Here is a 22,691-nt window from a genome sequence, read left to right on the forward strand (position 1 = left end):
CCCCCCCCCCCCCGAGTTGGGAGGCGTCCATGGTCACTGTGGATTCTGGAGTTAGGAATACCTTCATCTGCAAAGTGTCTAACCGTGCCCCAATGAAGTCTAAAATTTGTACTGGTTGCAAATGGGATTTGTGAACATTGACTGTAACTCCCAGTAGGTCTGCTAACCAAATGAAATAATCTCGGGCTAGACACAAGTCATGCTTGTTGTGCGCAACGAAGAGCCAGTCGTCCAGGTAAGGAAACACCTGAATACCCTGAAGCCTCAGGTGGGCCGCTACAACTGCCATTACCTTGGTGAACACACTGGGGACTGTGGTGAGACCAAAGGGTAGGGCCCTGAACTGAAAGTGACTGGACACCAGCCGGAAGCACAAAAACCTCCTGGAGCTTCTGTGTAATTTGATGTGGTAGTAAGCACCCTGAAGGTCTAACGAGCATATCCAGTCGCACTCTCGGAGATAAGGTAGAATGGACTGTAGAGTGACCATACGGAATTTCTGTTTTGCTACCGACAGGTTTAATGTTGACAGGTCTAGAATGGGCCGGAAGTCCCTCGTCTTTTTTGACACTAAAAAGAACCTTGAGTAGAATCCTAATCCGGGCTGATCAGGGGGGGAGGCCTTTTCGATGGCTCGTTTGAGAAGCAGCTTTGAAACCTCTAGAGCTGCGGCCACCCTGTCAGTGGGTGGAACATCCGGGAGGTGTTTTGTAATGTTTGGAGGGGCAATGAAAAGAATAGAGTAACCTCTGGATATTATCTGAAGAACCCAGCGATCTGTCGTAATGGACTCCCATGCCGCTGGGTGTAAGGACAATTGTCCCCTGACTGCCTCCAGAGTAGAACAGTCGGGCAACCCCTCAGGACTGCTGACCGGGTCTATCAGAAAAGGGGTCCCTAGACCCAAAATTCCTGGGACCCCCTCTACCTCTGGGTCGGCGTCGATCTTGTCCCCCTCTGCCTCTGGGGGAATAGCTGTCCTGAGAATCCTGGGAAAACTGAGATTTTCGGAACCACATCTTCTTCTGCCCTCTTTGATTCCTAGAGAAGGACCGCCGAGGGTTAGAGAAGCGGACTCCGACGGCAGACAAAGTCTTCCCGTCCTTTTCACTCTGGACCAGTGTGTCATGTACCGTCTTCCCAAAGAGGGAAGCGCCGTCATAGGGAGCGTTGATAAACGACGCCTTGAAAGGGTCCTCTAACTGACACAATCTGAGCCAGGCATGACACCTCATGGCTATGCCTGTCCCAGCCGCTCTAGCTGCTCCTTCCATGGCGTGGGAAAGTAGCCGCATAGATGTATTTGAGACTGACTTCAGAGTAGACATTTTCGCTGAGAACAGCTGTTTGTCCTGCGGCGATAAAGACTCTGGGGGTGACTCAGCGAATTCCGAAGCAAGGTCTCGCTGAAGTCGAATCACATGTGCCAAATAATTCAGCACACAGATAGAAAAGGTCGCTGAAGAGTATACGCGTTTCCCAAACCTATCCACTGACCTGGACTCCTTGTCTGGAGGGTGGACTAAGGAACTCTCCTGTGCTAGCTCCTTCTTTGTGGCCGCTGCGACCAACATAGCATCGACTGGGGCTCCTTTCGACCAGGGTGTCTATCCGAAGGAGAAGATAAGACCTTGTCAGGACATTTGGGGATAGGCTCGACGGTGTCTAGCTCCTTCCATGCCCTCGTGGTGATGAGGTCCACCAAGAGGTCTGCTGGTGGGGACACCCAGGAAGTAGATGGACCCGTGCCAAAGGCCTCCAGGAACACTGACTCATCCCCAGAAGTTTTTGGGGCTGACCAAACCCCCCCTCTGTCGATGGATTTCTATAATTTCCCCGAAGGAGACGTCTTCGGGAGGTGACCTGGGGGAACCTTCTCCCTCATTTAAGTCAGTGTCAGTGGTGAGGGACTCGGGGGAGTCCAAGTGCCTCCTTTTGCACTTGCGCTTGCGGTGGCCCTCTTCAATGGGACATTCAGAAGGGGATCCGCGAGCTGCAGGGCTTTCCTCAGGGAAAAATGACCTGGAGATCCTCTGGCATGGGCTGTCCCTGAGACAGGATGAAGGGAGTCGTCGCCAAATCCAGGGGGGCCAGGGTGGTATCCGAGGGAACGGGCTGGGGTCTCAATCCCTGGGAGAGAACCCTCTCCACCACTTTGAAGGCCGAAGGAGAAGTCCTCCCCGGATCTGAAGCGGGGACTGGAGCTAAAGACAGGGTAGCCTGAGGTGCAACGGAACAGGTCGGGTCCGAAAGAGTCAGAGCTGAAGAATCCATTCCCCCGGGTCCGACTCCCTGTCCACAGCTCCGAGAGTCACTCGGATCTGAGGAACTCAAGGTAATAGCCAGAGTCTAGGTTGGAGGAACCGTCGGCACCGAGCTACCAGCTCCGAAGAACCTCGGATCCAGAAGCCCCGAAGCACGATCGGAAAAGGAGAGATGGGGCGGAAAAGAGGCGTGGAGGTCGCCCCTCCAGAGGGAGAAGGACCTGGCAAGACTTCCATCTGAATTTGGGTCTGAAGAGATCTCCGCATCATCCTGTCCATATCCATGTCCGATAGGCTCCGAGTCGACCTCGAAGAGGCCACCGACTCCGATCTGGCTGGTCTGCGCAGAGGGATGGAGGGCCTTGAGTCCGAATGCTCCAACGGCTTCGGTGAGAAACGCGGTGACCGGAGCCGAGGAGAAACAGGCCTCATGGTCTTGGATGGAGGGCTGAGAAAGAGCTCCCTGTCTGGGGATCTCTTGCGATGCCAGTCTTTCTTTTTCTCCCTTTCTTCTCTGCGTCTTTCCTTTTCCTTCTCTTTTTCTTTATCTTTGTCAGACACGTTGACTGAAGATCTGTCTTTAGAGGACCCATCACCAGACGAAGAGGGAGGTTGAATCCCTGTCTGGGGAGGTGCACTAGCGACCGAGGCAGAATCCAGCATGGCAACGGGGAGAAGGCCTTTGGTAACTAGCTTGGCCTTACAATCCCTAAGGGCCCAGGGGTTGAAGCCTGAACAGATAGCACACTGGGTGGATAAATGTGCCACTCCTAGACATATCACACAGAGTGTGACCATCACTAGGGGAAAGCTTATGGCCTCACTCTGTACATTTTTTGAACACAGGCTTTGGCTGATCAGCCATAGTCCTGCACTCAAAGATAAAGGTAATACCTTCCAAACAAAAACCCACACACACAGGTAGGGGAAGGGCAGGCCTGAGTGCTATTCTACTACAAAAGAAAAAACTTTTTTTTTTTTTTTACACTAACGACCAATGCGTTACTACAGAAGGGGAGGGGAGGGTAATCCTACACAAGCACACTAGATATAATCAAAAGTTTCTACTTACTATCCCTTTTTTAGCTCAGAGCATAGGAGACCATGATGCACACTACTGGTGCGGCAAACGAGATCTTTGGGAAGATAGGAGATGGTAGGGCATTATGGGTAAGGGGAGGAGCTCGGAGCAGATGCTAGAAAAAAGTTGCCGTCTCAGATCCGATATGGATCCATATACCCACAGGTTGCAGATAAAATGAAGTTAACTACTTCAGATCTACAATTTCTGGGCCAGAAACCATTCCTCTTGTGGTAGATAGGCTACCTAGTGCTTACCACTCCCACAGATAAGCTAGAAGGCTTAGGGGGGGGGGCACTCCCACTGATAAGCTAGAAGGCTTCCCTCCAACACAGAAAGGCTTGGGGGGGGGGGGCTCAGAAGCTTACAAACAGTCCTGGATACAGCAAACCTGTATCTGGACAAAACTAGCTACAGGAAAGATGGGAAACAAACACAGGTTTTTAAACCAGAAAGTTTAAAGAGATGGAAAACTGCCGAAATGGCCAATAAACTACATTTTCTGGGCCAGAAACCACTCTTGTGGTAGATAGGCTACCTAGTGCTTAACACTCACACTGATAAGCTAGAAGGCTTCCCTCCAACACAGAAAAGCTTTGGGGGCTCAAACTTACAAACAGTCCTGGAAACAAGAAATTTGTATCTGGACTAGACTAGTTACAGGGAAGGCAGGAAACAAGCTTAGAATTTTATTTATTTACTTTTTTTTTAACAGAAAAGCAGCAAAATCAGCACTAAGACAATTCAAGTGCGGTGCAAGCACACAAATACAGTTTAAATAAATGCAATTTATTCAAACTGTATTCTGAACTGAATTCAATTATTGCTTTATTCAACTCTGAACAGTTAAAAAGTGCCAAAAATATACATCAGCTGAGAAACACACTCAGTCAGAACACAAGGAGATTCTAGCAAAGTTTTTTTTTTTTTTTTTTAGTAAAGTGGAAAGGGAGAAAGGAGAGACAGAAGATAATTCAAGGTTAAGCACCTCAGTGGGTTGGCCTTCTCAAATGTTCTCTGTATTAGGTAGAATGAGCTAATGACACTAGATGGGGATAGAGCTGGGATACAGCTGAACAGATGGGACTGGCAGGAGTGTCTGAAATCAAAATATGATCTCACTGTACTCAGTTGAGTGAGCAAATGAGATGGACCCAGGAAGAGTGTTCAAACACAAATTTATAGGAGGGGCGGGTAAATTCCAAAGCCACCAGGATTAATACCACAACAAGAACAAGAGACATTCAGATCACAATATTCAATGAAACAAATAACTAACACTGCATGTTTGCACTTAACTTTGTAACAGAGTTAATTCTAGGTATGTAGCAGATACTGAGCAGAAATAAATTCACAGATATGTGACTAACACTTATAAGCACAGAGAAACCCTCTAGGCTAAGAGTTAATCACCGAATATTAAAGAAGTGAAAACAACAATAACCCCCACTAATCGCAGAGAGACAAAGACCACAATATTCAATGAAACAAATAAACAGAAAAATAAAATGCAGTACTATCTTTAACTCTGCAAGTTTGTACTTAATTCAGCTTGTAATAAAGTTGATTGTAGGTTCATAATCTGAAATGTGTTTAACACTGACATAAGTCACTGAATCTCATTTGATCACTTTTGCCAGTGTTAAGACCGTGCAAGATTGTGCACATTCACCATACAGCAATCTGATTTGGTGTACATAATTAACATTTGGTGTGGAGGGTTGCAGGAGGGCTTGCCTGCCTGCAAAAGACAAAGAGTTTTGGCTTTCAATCATTTGAAATCAATCTTTAGCCGTTCGAGATTTCTGTACTTGAATATTTAATATATATATATATATATATATATATATATATATATATATATATATGGGTCTACTTTACATAGTCGATTGTTCAGAAAGTCAACTTTCATATGGCCGCCGAGACAATATAATAGACTTTTGAAACGCCAACCATGTAAAATAAACATAAAACACAACAATTACCTTAAACTGTTAGCACAGGGGCTCTGCCCTCTGCACTCCCCGTAACTTAAATATACCAACTCCAAGATCGCATTACAGTGTGGAAGAAGAAAACTTTCCTATTCCACACTGTATGGAGATAGCGGTTCCCCATGGTCTCGGCCATATGAAAGTCGACTTTCTGAAAAGTCGGTCATGTGAAGGGGACCCATACATTATATATATATATATATATATCTCTATACATACACACACACACATTTATATATACACACACACACACACGTGTGTGAGTATGTATGTATATATGGATTTACTAATATCAATGGGAATAATGTTAACACCAAATAATCAACATTAACAATTTCGGCAAGCTGCTAAGCGTGAGCCAAGCATCAATCTTGCAGCATGCAAAAACATTAAAACAAAATTAAAAAGAAAACACTGTTTTGCACCAGCATGCCTGCAAACACACACAAATCACAAACAAAAATATGCTGAATGAAGAACTCAAACCTGGGGAAAGGTTGACCTGGCAGTCTGTGACACATCCCCTAGTACTAGCCCCACATCTAATTATTGATCAGGAAAATATGTGGTATCAGGAGCTAAAGTGTGGGCTGTGCAACCAACCAATTACTGTTAAGACAGGTACAGCAACATTTCTGCCAGAGTACATTTGAATGCTCTATATCTATCCATCCACTTTTTTCTGGGTACAGTTTGCTGCCCATCAAATTGTGTTTGTGGGTGGGGGCATTTTTTTCTGTGCCCAGTTCCATCAGCTTCCACCAAATGGATTTAAGCTTAGTCCTTCCCTTATGATGGGGTCACCCCCAGAAACATAAGGGTAATAGCTATCCAGAGGAGCAGTTATGAAAGTTGCTGGTGTCCTTAATGGCATTCCAGATATGAGGGCATTTCTCTATAGCTTAACCCCTGCTACAGGTGGGTAAGACGCAATCCACATTACTAACAGGGACACTTGTGTCTTCCCTTATGCAAGTGAACTTTCCCAAACAACTACTTAATGAAGGCTACGGCCATATGGTGTCTTGGAGTACCATGCACCTGCCCCAAGGCTGTATGTTCTGCACCTTCCTCCAAAGGTCTGCAGCTCCACACAGACCCCCTCCCCCCAAAAATGGGTATGCCCATCCTCAGTGCGTACCCCATCAAGCACTCAAATTCTTAGTCGAACTTCAGGTCACCTAAGCTGCCGCCAGAGCTTTATCCCTGTATGTTACTGCAGCGATGGCAACGAAAAGGATTTAAACAAAGTTTTGATAAATGGCATTGTGTTTTCAGGACTTGTGCAACTTGAAACCTTAACACAATTTCAAAAAGGCTGGTCTAACTCAAGTTACTACTTAACATTATGCAAAATCTGTCATGATCATTTAGATTAAACCAATCCAAAAAACAAATCATTAACCACTCAAAATGACTGACATCTTCTGATTAACTTACTAGGACGATATGTTACTAGACAGTGCCTTGTGTTGCTTTCCAGCTGAATGTCTGTGCATCCACCAGATTCAAGGGGCAAAAGATGGGGACGATAAATATCTGAAGCCTTCTGCTCCCAGAAACACGCTCCTTCCAATGTACCTGCTAAAACACCACCACAGGGGAAGGCTGCGGATGCCATCCGAGGAAGGTATGACAATGACACGACAGGACACCTATACAAAAAGTAAAGAAAAAGGGCATATTATAACAGCTGACACTGCATCTTTTCACGGACTACTTCTATTACTAACTATGGGCACAGCATGACCTCACAGACATTCTTCAGGGAAAAGTCAGCATCAGAGAGTGAGTGCTGCCCATTTGTCTCTGATAACCTTTTCTAATGTTCACTAGTAAGTCAGTTTCATACACTGTTGCAAGGAGTGTGACAGAGTACTGCACATAACCAACACAAAATCAGGAATGAAAGTGAAGAAAAAAAAAGCAAAACAAAATTCTATATGCAAAGTAAGATTCAAGATCAAAGTGATTCGGGACCCTGAGATTCGGATTTCCCTAAAAAATTGCATTTGAGTATTTACAACACAGTGAGCTCAAGCAGAGATAGAAAACAATAGGTGGTGTTTTATCGTCAAAGCAGACTCTAGTTTAGTACCACTGTGGTCAATAAAACCACTTACTGAAGGGATTTTGGATTTATTATCTTTACATTTATCCTTCCACTATCCATTTTATTACAATAAGATTTTTGACAATTACAAAAAATAATCTCAGCTTTCCAGTACTAATTTATCAGGAGACCATCCTTAATGAGTTGTTAAGTGGGCTTATTCTCCTTTTCCACCCCAATTCAGCATTTTTCCCCTTGAAAGCTCTGAAAGGAATGTGCAAGCCTCACACTGATGCACACAATGAGATCTGTATCTGCACTAGAATAGTGCACCTAGTTCTTGAATCCATAAGCTCGTCCCATCCAGTGATTTTAATATGATTCCTGCAATTCAAGGGGAAAAAACAATGAATATTTCAACCTACAATAATATATATTTGCCAAACCTACAGGAAAATCCAGCAGCAGCCACTGGATGTGGGGCAGTCTAGTCACAGGGGGATAAAAAGGTGTTATTTGCAACTCACCAATATAAATTGATAAACAGGAAAGCAGACGTATCTAATGTCAGGAACTCTCTTTTGTGGGTCTGTGACAGGGCTAAATCTGCAAATGTAAACCCACTAACATGGTTGGAGAGGAAGGCAGCCAAGGGGAAAAGGTCATAAGGTTGAACTACACAGTCCCAAAATAACAAAGACTGCATGACTTCTTAAGTCATAACACCCATTACACTCATCAAAATTATGAACCATGACCACGTAGTTGTAGCAAAAATGACGTGCAATAAAGACATTTCTGAAGCAAAAACTGAGTACATACATCTCTGGTGAGTGGTCTTCCACAGCAGAATCAACTGACAGTTCACAGCCTATAGTCAAAACATAATTCAGTTGGACAGTCTACTTTGACAGGGTTTGCTTGGCAACTATATATTTTGCTCTAGAGACAAAAGGGATGACACACAGTTGTTCTGTCATAAATCTGTACCTTTGCTTCAGGTATAATACAAGTTGGTGAAGTATTCCCAAGATGTGAAGAGCACATTCTCTTTTTCTTTCCCTACAAAGGGCATAAGAAAAAAAAAAAAAAACGTTGACATCACAATAACACACTATTTGTTGCAGAGGAGGGCAAGCCCTCCCTACATTCCTTGTACCCTTTGCTGATTATATATAACACAGAGACTGCACCATACTTGGGGAAGGGCATATCTCCCCAATCCCAGGACTGTAGAACTCGCACACCTGTCAACATGTCAGAGATGTAGACTTTTAGACTCAACTAAATTAAGCGCTTCCATATATAATCTCTAATAGATTAGAAATACACACACACATATATATATATATATATATATATATATACATACATACATACATACATATATTTATTTACATTTGTTGACCGGGAAAATCCGACTGGACACAAGGCCTTTTTCAGCGGAGGCCCGGGGAGAAAAGCTACACAATAAAAACAATTAATTAATTAATTTACATTTGTTGACCATGAGAGTCCGACTGGACACAGGTCCGTTTTCAGCGGAGGCCCGGGGAGAAAAGCTCCACATTAAGTATTATTTGCATTATACAATTAAAAAACATTGCATTTAAATATAGACATTAGTCCAGCTAAGGACGCAAGACAAGAATAAAACAGATGTAAAACAGCTGTAGAACATAGTACAATATTAAAATATGGTGACATATACTAAACATGGTTACAAATGTAGTTGAGATTCATCAGTGAACAATTGATACAATCTGTTTTTGAAGTACATAACAGCCATTAGCAGTTGTTGCTACAAGAAGTTAGTATTACGTGGTAAGTAGCTGGGAACATGAGTAGCCAAGCTTGCTAAGAGTAGGTTGTTGACACGGTGCTGAGAGAGGTAGTAGGTGGAGTGGATGGTATTAGGGGGGGGTTGCAAGGGCATATCTGGCAAGTTTTTAAGTGTTATTTTAGTAAGGATTTGAAGTGGGTGCAAGAAGTTACAGAGGTAAATGAGGATGGTCGGTAGTTCCAGAGTTTGGCTATAGTACAGAAGAATAATGCTTCTCCAGCAGAGTTAATGGCTCTTGTGACCTGTAGGAGGTTTTTGTGGCTGGATCTTAGTGGTCTCGTGGTTATGTAGGATTGGAGTAGATTCTGGAGGGATGGGACTTTTAGTGGTTGGTTTATTAGTTTGTGGGCGAGTGCGAGTTGGTAACATTGAAGGAGGTGGGGGTGCTCTAGCCAGCCCAGTTCTGCTAGTGAGAGAGAGAGTGGTGAGTACAGTAGGAAGTCCCTGTGGCGAATTTAGCGATTTTGTTGTAGCAGGTTTCGAGGTTATTTAGGTCACATTGTCTAAGGTTAGTAAATATTGGAGAGGCGTAGAGTAGGGTAGAGATAAGATGAGAATTTCTTACCGAAATTTTAGCTGCTTTGGTAAGTAGTTGCTGATTTCTATATAATGCTCCTCGTTTTTTGTGCACTTTTTAATTGTCATGGAAATGTGAATGTCAAAGTTCAGTTTATTGTCTATTTCTACTCTTAGAAAGTTGGAGTGTTCTGTAGGATGGATGGTAGTGTTGTCTTTTGCTGTGATGTTAAAGTGAGAGTTGTCCAGGGTAAGTTTGGTGGGTTGGAAGATTAGTCATTTTGTTTTGTTTGGGTTGAGTACTACTTGGGCATTGGATAACCAAGTTTCAATAGAAAAAAATGCTTCCTGTGTGACTTTTTGCAGTTCGGGTAGGGAATGGGCTGTGCAGATGATGGTTGAGTCATCTGCGTATTGTATGAGTGTGCCATGTGTTGTGGTTGAGGCTAGATTATTGGTGAAAATAGAGAAGAGTAGGGGTCACAGGATGGACCCTTGGAGAACCCCTACTGAAACTGGTAGTTGGGGGGGATAGATTGTCCTGCCAAACAACTGCTTGTTGGTGGTCAGATAGGTAACTCTGAAACCAGTTGACTGGTTGAGAGAAGGACAGTTGTTGTTTGTGTGGGACCATGTCGAAAGCTTTAGAGAGGTCTAGGAAGGTAGCTGAGGAGAGATAACCTGCATTTTAATTTGTAGGATAGTGTTAGAGAAAGAGAGTAAGGCGGTGGTGGTGCTATGGTTAGGTCAGAAACCGTGTTGTGTTTTGGAGAGGAGGTTGTTAGCAAGGAGGTGATCTCAGACTTGAGAATAAATGCATCTCTCTAGTATTTTGGAGAGTGGCGAGAGAATAGCTATGGGGCGGTAATTGGTTAGAACTGTGGAGGGGCCTCCTTTGTGTAGGGGAATTATGTGTGAGACTTTCCATAGTGTGGGAACATAACTTTCTGACAGAGATTTGTTAATCAAGAGTGATACGGAGTAGGCTAGAGCGTCAGCTGCAAGGTGAAGGTATTCACTTGGGAGGCTGTCTGCTGCTAATCTCGTGGTTTTAAGTTTAGTTAGTAGTAGTTTTATTTTGGAGGTAGGAACAGGAGAGAAAGAGAAACTAGCAGGGAGATTGTTAGTTGTAGTTGATGGTGTGGGTTTATGGGGGGGGGTTGTGTTGTCTAGCTAGTGATAGTACGGTTTGTGTGAAGTGATTGTTGAAAGAGGTAGCAATATTTTCTGAGGAGTGAGTGTACTTACTTTACCTGGGTGGAGAATGGAGTTTGAGGACCAGAATTGTTTGGGGTTATGTTGGGAGTAGGTAAGGGCAGACTGGTAGTATTGGATTTTGTCCTGTTTTATAAGCTTTTTGGTTCTATTGCGTATTTCTAGGAATTTTTGCCTAGCAGATGAGGTTTTGGTTTTGCGCCAGTTGTCCCAGGCTTTATCCCTGTTTTTCATTTCAGATTTGGTGTTTTTCTGTAGCCATGGGGATGGTTGGGCTCTAGTTCGGGAACGTCTTATGGGGGCGTGGCAATTAAGGATGCTTAGGAATGTTTAATTAAAGTAGTCAACTGCGTCATCTAGTTTGAGGTATTTTAGAGGTTGCCAGTTACAGTATTTTAGGGATGAGCTGAATGAGAGAGGGTTGAAATTAGTTTTTTTGCATATTTGACGGTAGATGATGGGTTTTGCTTTATAAAGGTGTTTTCTTAATAGGAAAGTTGGGGAGTGATCACTGAGGCTGTCAGATAAGCAGCTTGCTATATATGACTGGGGGCTCTTATTGACTAGTATCCAATCAAGGGTAGTGTGTTTGTTGGAGTTATTTATCCTAGTAGGTGACTGGACTAGTTGGGTGAAGCCATGAAGATTTACATGATGGGTTGGGTGGTTGCTAGAGCAGGATTGCCAGTCAGTGTTGAAGTCTCCTAGAATTTAAGTTTCTTGGGGTAGGTGGTGGGTAGTCCAGCTAAAGAGGTTTTCAAGTGGAGGGATGTTGTGGCCAGGTGGGAAGTAGCAACCTATTATGTTTAGGGCTTTATTTTGGTTTATTTTAAGGTTGGTATATATTATTTCTTCCTTACCTATTCGGGGAGCTGCTAACTTTAAGATCTGGAAGTCTAAATACTGCTTAAATATTATAGCTATACCACCTCCTGTTTTGTTTATTCGGTCTACTCTTAGTATATTGTAACCGGTAGGGAGTATTTGCTCATTAGTAATGTGTGGTTTTAACCATGTTTTCGTAAGGATCACTACATCAGGGGAGTAGAAGTCTATTGTGGCATGGAATTCATGCACCTTGTTGCATATACTTCAAATATTTAGGCTTATCAGAAGGAGGTCGGTTGGCTTTCTATTGGCTGTGATTTGGGAGAAGACGTGGTTTGTAGTCTGATTATGAGGGGAGGGGTTGGAGATTGAGGGACCAGGATTAGGATGGATGTGTCCACTGAGGGCTAGGTTGGATATGGATGGGATTATTAGTTTTATCAATTTCTGTATATGCTTGCTTATAAGGGAAGTTTTTGATTGTGTACTGTGGGTAATAGGCAAGGTGGTAGGGTTATGTTAGGTTGTAGGGTTGTTTTTAGTTTAGGTATTGTGGTCTGTAGTCTATATAGAGGGGGTATTGGGAAGGTTGTTAACCTGATGAGAGAGTAGTAGAGTAGAGGTGGGATATGAGTGGTGGTGTGTGTGGTGGTACAGTGGTAGTGGTTGAGTGTGGGAATGGCGGAGGTTTGGTAAGATGTGATGTATGCAAGGAATGTGCATGCAGTGAGTATAGGTATGGTGTGCTTGTACATATTAGCTGAGTACGAGGGATAGTAGTGAGAAGCTGTAGGAGGAAGTATAGGTGTGGTGATGCTATAGGTTGTTTGAAGGGTGGGAGGGGTTACTGTTTGTAATAAAGGAAGGACCACTGTGGTGGGTGGGAATTGGGGGCAGGGAGGGGAGCGTAGCGGGCAATAGATGAAGGAAGGCTATCAGTATGTTTATAGGTTATAATGAAAAGGGCTGGTCCTGATTAGGCTGCAATTGTTCTTGTGGGGAGGGGGAGGATCAGAATAGACCAGAAAAGTGGTGGATAGCCAATAGTATGATGAAAAGGGCTGGCCCTGATTTCACAGATATGCAAGTCTACAGAAACAATAAGAAAAGGCAGTTGACTTGCTTGTTTTGCATACCTGTCTTAATGAAATAAAATAAGCCAATTTTACCAAGGAGTTATGTGGAAATTAGGAAGACAAGAATTTATAAGAGAAAAGGTTTAGTAGAAGTAGAAAAACAGCAGAGCATACAAATAGTACAGCATATAAAGACAGATTGCAGTTAGAAGTACAGAATGGGGGCGGCAGCTAATGTTCTAAAACAATAAGGAAAATCAGTAGGTACTTTGGACGTACTTGTTTTGCATATCTTTCTTTTGAAATAAAATAAACACTTGTAACCAGGAGTATGTGCGATTTAGAAAGACCACAAGTTATAGTAGAAAGGGTTTAGTAATACTAGAAAAGCAGCAGGGCTTTCAAATAGTTGAAACAGCTTGCAAAGGGAGACTGCTGTTAGGAAGTACAGTATGGGGAGGGGGCAAGCCAACGTCCGGGATGGAGTGCTTTACTTAAAAATAGAAATTAAACAAGGGCTAGCAATTAATTTTGTCTGGAGGATAAAACATACTTTTTGTATATTTTGAAAATAACACTCATTCCAAGGTTGCCCGGTTCTGTTAAAGAGCAGTGCAGGCCAACAGATCGAACTTGGCTTGGTGGGGATCCAGAGAAAGTAGAATTAAAAGGAGAAGCTTAGGTATGAGCACTCCATCCAAAGAGACAAGCAGCTACACCAAGGGGATTTTAAATTTTAAGGGGAATTAAAAACAATTAATTACAAGAAGTATAGGTAGGTTTTGTTTAACAATAGTAGTAAACAGTTATAGTTCAAAATGAAATTTAGTTAAATGGTACAACACTTATAACATTGGTGCCATAAAGACTAGCAAGTATTTTAAATAGCTGAGCTAGCAGCTATTACCCTTGAATAACAGTGGCTAAGATTACAGCTGAGATGTAGATTTACAAGCAATGTATTTGGCTGCAATCCGAGGTAGTTAGAGAGGTGGAAGAAAGGGATTAGAGAGGTTGGAGTAGAGATGTCAGAGAGGTTTGTTACAGGGGCATGTCCAGTGCTCTTTTAGATGAGATTTTAGAGCAGCTTTGAAGTTAGTGCATGATGACACAAACGTTATAGTGTGAGGAAGGGTATTCCATAATTTTGCTATGGAGTAGGAGAAGAGAGCTTCTCCAGCAGAGTTCCTGGTTTTAGTTACCTGTAATTGATTTTTGTTGCTGGAGTGTAGTGGTCTGGCGGTATGATAGGGTTGGAGTAGATTTTGGAGGGGGGGGGGGCTTTTAGAGGATGATTAAATAGTTTGTGGGCGAGTGGGAGTTGGTACCATTGAAGGAGGTGAGGGAGTTCTACCCAGCCTAGTTCAGTAAGTGAGGTGCAGTGGTGGCTACGGTAATTTGTGCCAGTGGCAAACCTTGCTATTTTGTTGTAGCAAGCTTCGAGTTTACCTAACTCACTTTGCCTTAGGTTGCTAAATATTGGAGAGGCGTAGAATAGGGTAGAGATAAGGTAGCTATTTGCAACTGAAATCTTGGCTGTTTTGGTGAGGAATTGCTTATTTCTGTATAAAGCTCCTAGTTTTTTTTGTGTATTTTTTATGGTTAATGAGATGTGGATGTCAAACTTGAGGTTCTGTCAATTTCAACTCCAAGTAGTTTGGTGTGGTCTGTTGGGGGGATAATGGTGTTGCCATTGGCTTTAATATTAAATTGGTGGGTTGGAAGATGAGGAGTTTTGTTTTGTTTGGGTTAAATATTAATTGTGCATCTGAAAGCCAAGTTTCAACTGAGGAAAAGGCTTCCTATGTGGTCTTTTGAAGTTCAGGTAGGGAGTGGGCTGAGCAGATGATGGTGGAATCATCCGCGTACTGTATGAGAGTGGCTTGTTTGGTAGCAGAGGCTAGATTATTAGTGAATATGGAGAAGAGTAAGGGTCCAAGGATGGATCCTTGGGGAACACCTATTGAGACAGGGAATTGGGGGATATATTATTATGCCAAACAACGGATTGATGGCGGTCAGTCAGATAGCTCTGGAACCAATTTATGACAGATTGAAAGAAGGCTAAAGTATTGAGGACAGTGATGAGTTATTTATGAGAGACCATGTCGAATGCTTTAGGATAGGTCTAGGAAAGTTGCAGAGCTGAAATAACCATTGTTTTTATGTTGAAGGATTGTATTAGTGAAAGCAAGTAAGGCAGTGGTTGTGCTGTGGTATGGTCGGAAACCATGCTGTGTGTTAGATAGGAGGTTGTTAGCAAGGAGGTAGCCTAGAACCTGAGAGTGAATGCATCTCTCAAGTATTTTTGATAGAGGAGACAGAATTGCTATGGGCCGGTAGTTGGTGAATTCTGTGGAGGGCCCACCTTTGTGGAGGGGGATAATGTGAGATATTTTCCATTGTGAGGGGACATAGTTTTCAGATAAAGATCAGTTAATCAGGATTGCAACTGGGTAGGCTAGGGCTTCAGCTACAATTTTAAGGTACTCAGCTGGGAGGTTGTCAGCAGCTAGTTTTGTGGGCTTTAGTTTCGATAAGTTTTTTTATGTTGGAGGTAGGGATAGGAGAGAAAGCGAATGCAGTGGGCAGGTTACTAGGTATAGTTTAAGGGGGGAGGGGTTGTGTTGTTTTGTTAGTGATAGAACGGTTTGTGTGAAGTGAGTGTTGAAAGAGGTGGCAATGTTTTCAGAGGATTTTGTTGTTTGGTGGTGGGGTTCCTACTTTTCCTGGGTGGAGGATGGAGTTGATGGTTGACCAAAATTGTTTAGGGTTGCTTTGGGTGGGGTTCAGGGCAGACTGGTAATATAGGATTTTGTCCTGTTTTATTAATTTTTTTGACTTTGTTACGTAATTCACAGAATTTCTATCAGAAGGGTTTTTTGTCTTGCGCTAGTGATCCCAGGCTCTGTGGCGGATTTTAATTTCTGATCTAGTGGCCTGTTGTAGCCATGGGGAGGGACTGGGCTTTAACTCTAGTAAATCTTGTGGGTGCATGGGTGTTTAGGACTTTAAGGAAGGTGGTATTAAAATACTGGACAGCGTCATTAAGGTTGAGGTATTTTAGTGGAGTCCAGTTGCAGTTTTTTGGGGCTGAGATGAAGTTGTCAGGGTTAAAGTTTACTTTAAGTATTTGCTGATAGGTAAGGGGTTTGGCCTGATATATGTGTTTTTGAGTAGGAAATTTGGGGTTTGATCACTGAGGCTATCCGGTAGGCAGCCAGCTGTGTATGATCGGATGCTCTTGCTGACTAGTAGCCAGTCAAGAGTAGAATGCTTGCTGGAATTCTTATTTATTCTGGTGGGTGTCTGGATAAATTGGAAAAAAAAACAAAGATTTAGATGGTGGGCTGGATGTTGGTTGGAACAGGATAACCAGTCTATATTAAAATCACCTAATATTATGGTTTCTTGTGGAAGGTGATGATTTACCCATCTGAGGAGGTTTTCTAGTGAAGGGATATTGTTGCCAGGTGGGAAGTAGCATCCTATTATGTTAATGGTCTTGTCTTGGTTTACTTTTAGGTTGGTACAGATTATTTCTTCTTTGTCAATTACGGGGGGGCCGATAAGTTTAGGATGTGAATGTTAACATTCTGTTTATACATTACAGCTACATCACCCCCTTTTTTGTGCAACCGATCTTGTCTTAGGATATTGTAGCCTGAAGGGAGAATTTGCTCACTGGTAATGTGAGGTTTGAGCCAGGTTTCTGTTAGAATGATAATATCAGGGGAGTACAAGTCTATGGTGGCATGGAGTTCATGGATTTTATTTGTTAAACTTCTGATATTTAGGCTTAAGATAAGGAGGTCAGTTGGTTTCTTACTGGATGTAATTTGAGGGTAGGTGAGGTTGTTAGGCTGACTATCAGTGGAGGAGTTGTGGGGTCCAGGGTTTGGATGGATGTCCCCGCTGAGGGCAAGTATTGTTAAGGCTGAGGATGTTAGTTTTAGTAATGAGAGAATTAGTTTAAGTTTTGGGGTAGCTTTTTGTTTGGGTGAAGTGGGTGATAGATAAATTAGGTTGAGGGGTAGTTTGTAAGGATTTAGGGGATGCTTTTTGTTTGTGTGGTGGAGGTGTTAGCTTAAATGGGTTGTGCATTGAGGTGTATTTGTTGTGAGAGGTGTATGAGTAGTGTGATGGAGTGACATGAGGGGTGGTGACTGTAGTTGTGCAGTGGAGGTTGTTTGGTGGGGGTATAAAGCTAATTTGGTAAGATGTAATGTGTGCAAGAAGGGTGCATGTAAAGAGTACAGGTAGTGTGTGTATGATCATGGTACTCAAGATGGGAGGTTAATGGTAAGATGGAGGTGTGGTTAGAGTTGGTGTTGCAGGTGTGGTTGGTTGTGACTGTAATGGGAGGGACATTTGGCTAGAATAAGTGTAGGTGTGCTGGGGGTGGATGGGATATGGGGGCAGGGAGGGGAGCAAAGTGAGCAGAGCGGGAAGAAACTATTTTTTGTACATATCAGTTGGAACCAATCAACAGGCTAATACAACTCACACGCATCACAATTATAGTAGAGGCTTAGGCAGATAATGGTATAAAAATGACCTGTCTCTTTAGCATTAAACTGCTGTGTTAGAGTACACTAGCAATGGGACACAGGCTGTAAAGGAAAGGGGAAAGAGAGGTTGAGTGAACAGAAATGATCCCTGGAAACCTTGAGGCAGCTTGCCAGATCACAGTAGAAACAATCAGTTAAAGTATGCCTCAAGACAGTGGAGCAGTTAAGAGTAGCAATTCCTAGAGGTAAGAAATGTACGCATCTAATAGCAACCTAACACATGCTGCTTTATTAGGTCTATATAGTTTTGCAGCTCTTGATATTAGCAATTGCTAAAAAAAAGAACAAAATGGAGAGAAAGTTCAGGGGAGTCCAAAACTATTTGATTGAGTGAGTGAGCGTGCCAATTGACAAATAAGCACTAGTGTTTTTCGCTATAGAAACTTGCCTAGTACAGCAGGAAGATTAATGAAACTAATAAGTCCCCTGCAGGTGAGATGAACGCTTGTATTTCTTGCCACGAGGAAGCTGCAAAGGGGTAAGAGATCCAGTTAAGCAGGGTCAGTCAATGCATCTATATCTACCTATCTAATGTACATACTGTCATACAGGTTGCACAAATGCACTGAAAAGAAAAACTCTGAATGAACACTTGGAATCCTTGTCAGCACAAATGGAAACTGCAACACGAATAAGTGATATTTTATGTGAAAAGTTAACAGGCAGTTTAAATCTTAGGCAAATTAAATCAATAAGCTCTAATTTGTCCACTTTACACTCAACCAGGTGTAGGGAAACTGTCTGCTTGTTTACAGCAATACCCTGGCCTTGAAGTGGCAGGTGGACCAAATGCTCCACCAGCTCTGAGGACTCCATAAATTAGTCATAACTTAATTTATTACTTGAATTGGGCAGGTGAACTGGTCCTTCTTACACTGTCTTCGATCACAAGAACCAGGCCACAAGAGCAGAGTTAAATTAAGTACAAATACAAAGGTTAGAGAAGCCAGTCAAGCAACTTGTTTTGGGGAGTGGAGAGGGGAACCGAAGTGCTTTGAGACAGCATACTCAGACATGAGAAAAAAATAAAAACAAATCAGTGCAGTCAGTGAATGGAGGTCAGTATGGGACCTTGGACACTGGAGCTTTAAGAATAGATTTTAGCCAATGAGTTGATGACCTTGTAACCAAATTGGATGTGCTGTACCTTTAAGGACCCTTGACTTTCTCAGCCAATATGGAAAAAAATATCTTTCTTTCCTAAATATTGTGATTATGTGCAGAACTGAGGGTAATGTTTGGAAGATATACATGAAATGACTCAATCACAGGATGGTGAATGTCTCCCCAGTGATCTTTTCTTTTGCTATTTTGTCCAAGTTGAAGGTTGGAGGGATGCATTCTCTCAAGTAGTGAACAGGCTAATCAAAGTGTTACCTCACTATTAATTTGTTAAATGTAGAGGTGAATTGGTCATTCAGTGATACTTCTCAGTCACATAACCCAGACCAAAATTGCAAAGGAAGTGTAATGGACAATTTACAGCAGCTAGTTAAGCAGTATATGTTGGGAAGAGGGGGGAAAAGAGTAACTAATCAGACATGAAAACATACACAAATCCAAAGATGATATGAATGGGAGACCAAGTGTGAAAACTAGACCCCAGATGTATGAGGAAGGGATCTTAACCACTGAGTCAAGTGAGCTATTCTTAGCTTGTTCAAAGAGGATTTCCTACATCTGCAAAGACTAGACAGCCTAAAAAGTAACACTTTCAGCCAACAAAGGTAACAAGAATTAATTTGGTCTGTCTTCCCTGAATTTTGCAATAAGGTACAGAATATGTGGCAATGGTCAGCAAGGATACAATCATTTATTTTCCCACAGAACACAGAAAGTGTTTCCAGCTATTTCCCTCTTGTCATTCCGCTAAGAGCTGAAGGGAGAGACAGTGCCACATCCTCTCAACTGGAAACAGGTCACTCTGGGGGTGAGGTGGGGTGGAGGAAGGGCATCACTCAAAGACATTAAAATCCTGTTGTGACTTCAGAGTCCTAGCTCTAAGACAGGAACGGAGAAGTGATGCTGGGAGTGTACCAGCACATTTACTTTACTCAAGAGATGGAGAGAAGAGAGAGAGATGCATCCATCTATGGCCCCTGGCAGACATTCAATGAACAGCAATAAAGACTGCATGCCAACTTAAAGTTTACCTAATACCCACTGCATTGGCCATTGGACTATAACAGGAGAAGGTTACAGAAACAGTTTTCCCTCCGAAACCTTCAGAGGTAGGAGAAACGCACATAGATCCTAATGGTCAAAGTGAAGCTCATGTCTCCAAAAGTGACCACATCCCTGTGAAACATCCCATAAACATATGGAAGGACCAAGATAAGCCTCTCTAACACGCTAATAAATATTCCATCATAATGACCTGTGTGACAGGTCCCTACTCCTGGCCAGCAATCAAGGCGACTCAGTCCTCACCACTGACTCTGGTGAGTGATGGTCACTAACAAAAAAGATGGATTCAAACAGTATTTTCAGATGCAGCTCCCTGCACCAAGCATGATTTCCCTTGACAGCACACGGGGAGCATGCTCCAGACCTGGCGCTGAACTCTCTCTCTCCAGACCCACACAAACCTCCACAATGACCACTTTAGAGCTCTGTGTCCCTGTTCCCAGTTGCTGACACATCCACATGGATATCTGAATTACACACACACACACACACACACACACACACACACACACACACACACACACGTGTCACAGAATTATTAGCTGTGCTCTTTTCTGCCCATACTCTGAGGTAATCATGCTGCCACCAGTCATCTACCCCCTAAGGCTCTTACAAACGGTACCCACTTATACTGTGTAAAATTAATACTAATACAAATGGTAGTGTATAACCAAAGCAGAAGGGCTTTCAAGAATGGCCGCAGTGTCACTAAAACAAACACAAGTACTCTCAAGATGGTAAAAGCATTCTCTAAAGGACCAGACACAATGAAAGGTGTTAAAATATTTAATGATAAACAGGAGAATACTGAATACAATAAGCACAGTTTCAACCATACAAATAAAAAAAAAACAACACAGTTGGATAGTTTCTCACAGATGCAGATAACAATACTAAACTATTCTCACTAAATGTCCCTGACTAAAGAATTACTGTCCGCTGACTACTTACTAAAGCAAGGTAAGCTTATGTGTGCTGAGTGTCTTATCACATCAAAAGCCAGAAGATGTCTCTGTGTGGATGGGTGAGATATACATCCTATCAGAAATCACTCTTGTCAGATTCTAAAGTGCTGCTGTGAGGGTTCCAAAGAAACCAGATGCTGGCTAGAGGATGACATCACCTCTGGTCACCTGACTCTGGTACAATACACACAAAGAGCTTGCTAAGACCTATGGCAGCATCTGAAAGGTATATTACAATTTCAAACTTTCCAGCCTTCCAGGGTCTCTGATAAACATACAAATTTGATTAGTTACAATAATACAACTTACTATACATGCACACATTCTTTCTGTCCAGCAGGACCTACTGTTGATGCATTTTTTATACAAGTAACTTTGCAAATATATTTTTAACTCAATCCTCTGTACAAATCAGTGATACTCAAATAAAATTCTTTACAAAACATCAGCTAGCTATGCTGGCATATGTACTCATGTACTGCCCTATTTTCCCTGGCACAGATTTCCTCATGGCAGACCTGACGGCTCCTAAATCACTGACCTCAGGAGATGTGTGCATACCTCCGCACATGAACCACCTTTATCCCTCTTTCCCATAGGACCATTTACAACTAATATTTTTTCAAGATGAATGCCCCAAATTTACTGACCTTTTGGCTGTTTTGATATCTGCATGTAAAGGGCTGTATCTTTAAAATGTTTTAGGTTTAGAGGTATATACTAGGCTAATGACCACCAGGGCCTTTATAAGTCTAGCCGTGCAATCCAACCCAACTGTGTCCCTAGGTATCATGGGCATTTATTAACATGGGACGTTATTTACAAAGTTTTTAGAGGTTATGTTGGGGGGACAGACTGCAATGACCAAACTATCAGAGACATGGAGGCCAGACCCAGGGTGAACTTCCGATTTGCTATCCACTGGTCAAGGTCATGCTTTAATATGGTTAGAGATGGAGTCTGCTTCACATGGATGGGGTGCCTGTTCCAGAGCAAGAAGATCCTCTGGGACCCCTATCTCTCTTGCCAACATGTTTTATTTATGTCACAAGCAAAATTTAAATCCTTGGATCTAGTGATTCTGATACTGTTCATTTTGGAGATGTACAAAAGGTCCATCAGTGCCGGATCTGGGGATGCATTGCAAGTCAGGCATAGACCGTTCTCAGCAAACTGTAGGAGATGGTATAGAGTCAGAGTTTTAAGGTGATTTGTACAGGATAGTGTGTTTACACCCTGGAGTCTCTCATTAAATCACCTCTGTAGGTGTTCCAACTGTTGCATATGTATGGTCTAGTGAGGTGTATGCCGAATGTGGCACTATACTTAATGATGAGTTTAATAATGGCAGAGTTAAGAAGTGCTGTGACTTACTTGGACCTGGATGGCATGACCTTACTGATAAGTTGGGGAATACAGAATGACTTTATTACTATCTTTGCCACATGTTTGTCAAAGTCCCAGTTACTGTCTACATATGTTCCGAGATCCCCGCCTACCAGGTCAAATCTTAGGAATGCCAAATAGGAGCGGTCCCAGCACGGAGCCCTGAGTTACCCTGCTGGTGACCTGGCTTGTAGTAGAGGCAGTCTCACCAATCCTGACTTCCTTGGTCCTGTCTGTGAGCCAACTGGCAATTCAGTGAGTTATGTATGGGTTTTATGCCTAGTTACAACTATACCAGAGTTAGGTATTGTATTGAATGACTTGGGTCCTGAGAGGTAGTATGCACAGTCTTTCCCCTAATCCATTTCATTGGCAACCTTCTCAAATTAGTACACCAGGATTAGTAGGCATGACCTTCCCTTGACAAAGCTAAACTGGGTTGGGTCCAGTGTCTCAAGGTTGCCCGTCTTTGTTGATCATTTCCATGATAATTTGTTCCATGTCTTTGCATATTACACTCGTCAGACTAATAGGTTTGTAGTTTCTGGGGTCGTTTGATGGTCCAGCCTTGTAAAGTGGGATTATTATTGCAGTCCTCCATTCTGATGGTACAAAGCCTGTTTTGAGGCTATAGTTGAAAAGTGACTCAAGTGGTCCCGATAGGTCATGTGTCAAGTCAATTAGGAGGCATCCTGGAATAATGTCAGAATCC

General features: G+C 42.7%; 1 protein-coding gene across 5 annotated transcripts in view; it reads right to left on the minus strand.

Moving 5' to 3' along the window:
* The window catches only part of RFWD3 (ring finger and WD repeat domain 3), a 948,792-nt gene that overhangs the window by 154,876 nt on the left and 771,225 nt on the right, over positions 1–22,691 (minus strand). For all 5 annotated transcript variants that reach the window (XM_044081898.1, XM_044081901.1, XM_044081897.1 and 2 more), the window contains one exon: positions 6,780–6,994. In XM_044081898.1, coding sequence (XP_043937833.1) covers positions 6,780–6,994 — 215 coding nt within the window. The remainder of the gene's footprint in view (positions 1–6,779; positions 6,995–22,691) is intronic.

This window comes from Protopterus annectens, chromosome 8.part1 (genome assembly GCF_019279795.1).
Source record: "Protopterus annectens isolate FY-2018-M chromosome 8.part1, PAN1.0, whole genome shotgun sequence".
Lineage (NCBI taxonomy): Eukaryota > Metazoa > Chordata > Ceratodontiformes > Protopteridae > Protopterus > Protopterus annectens.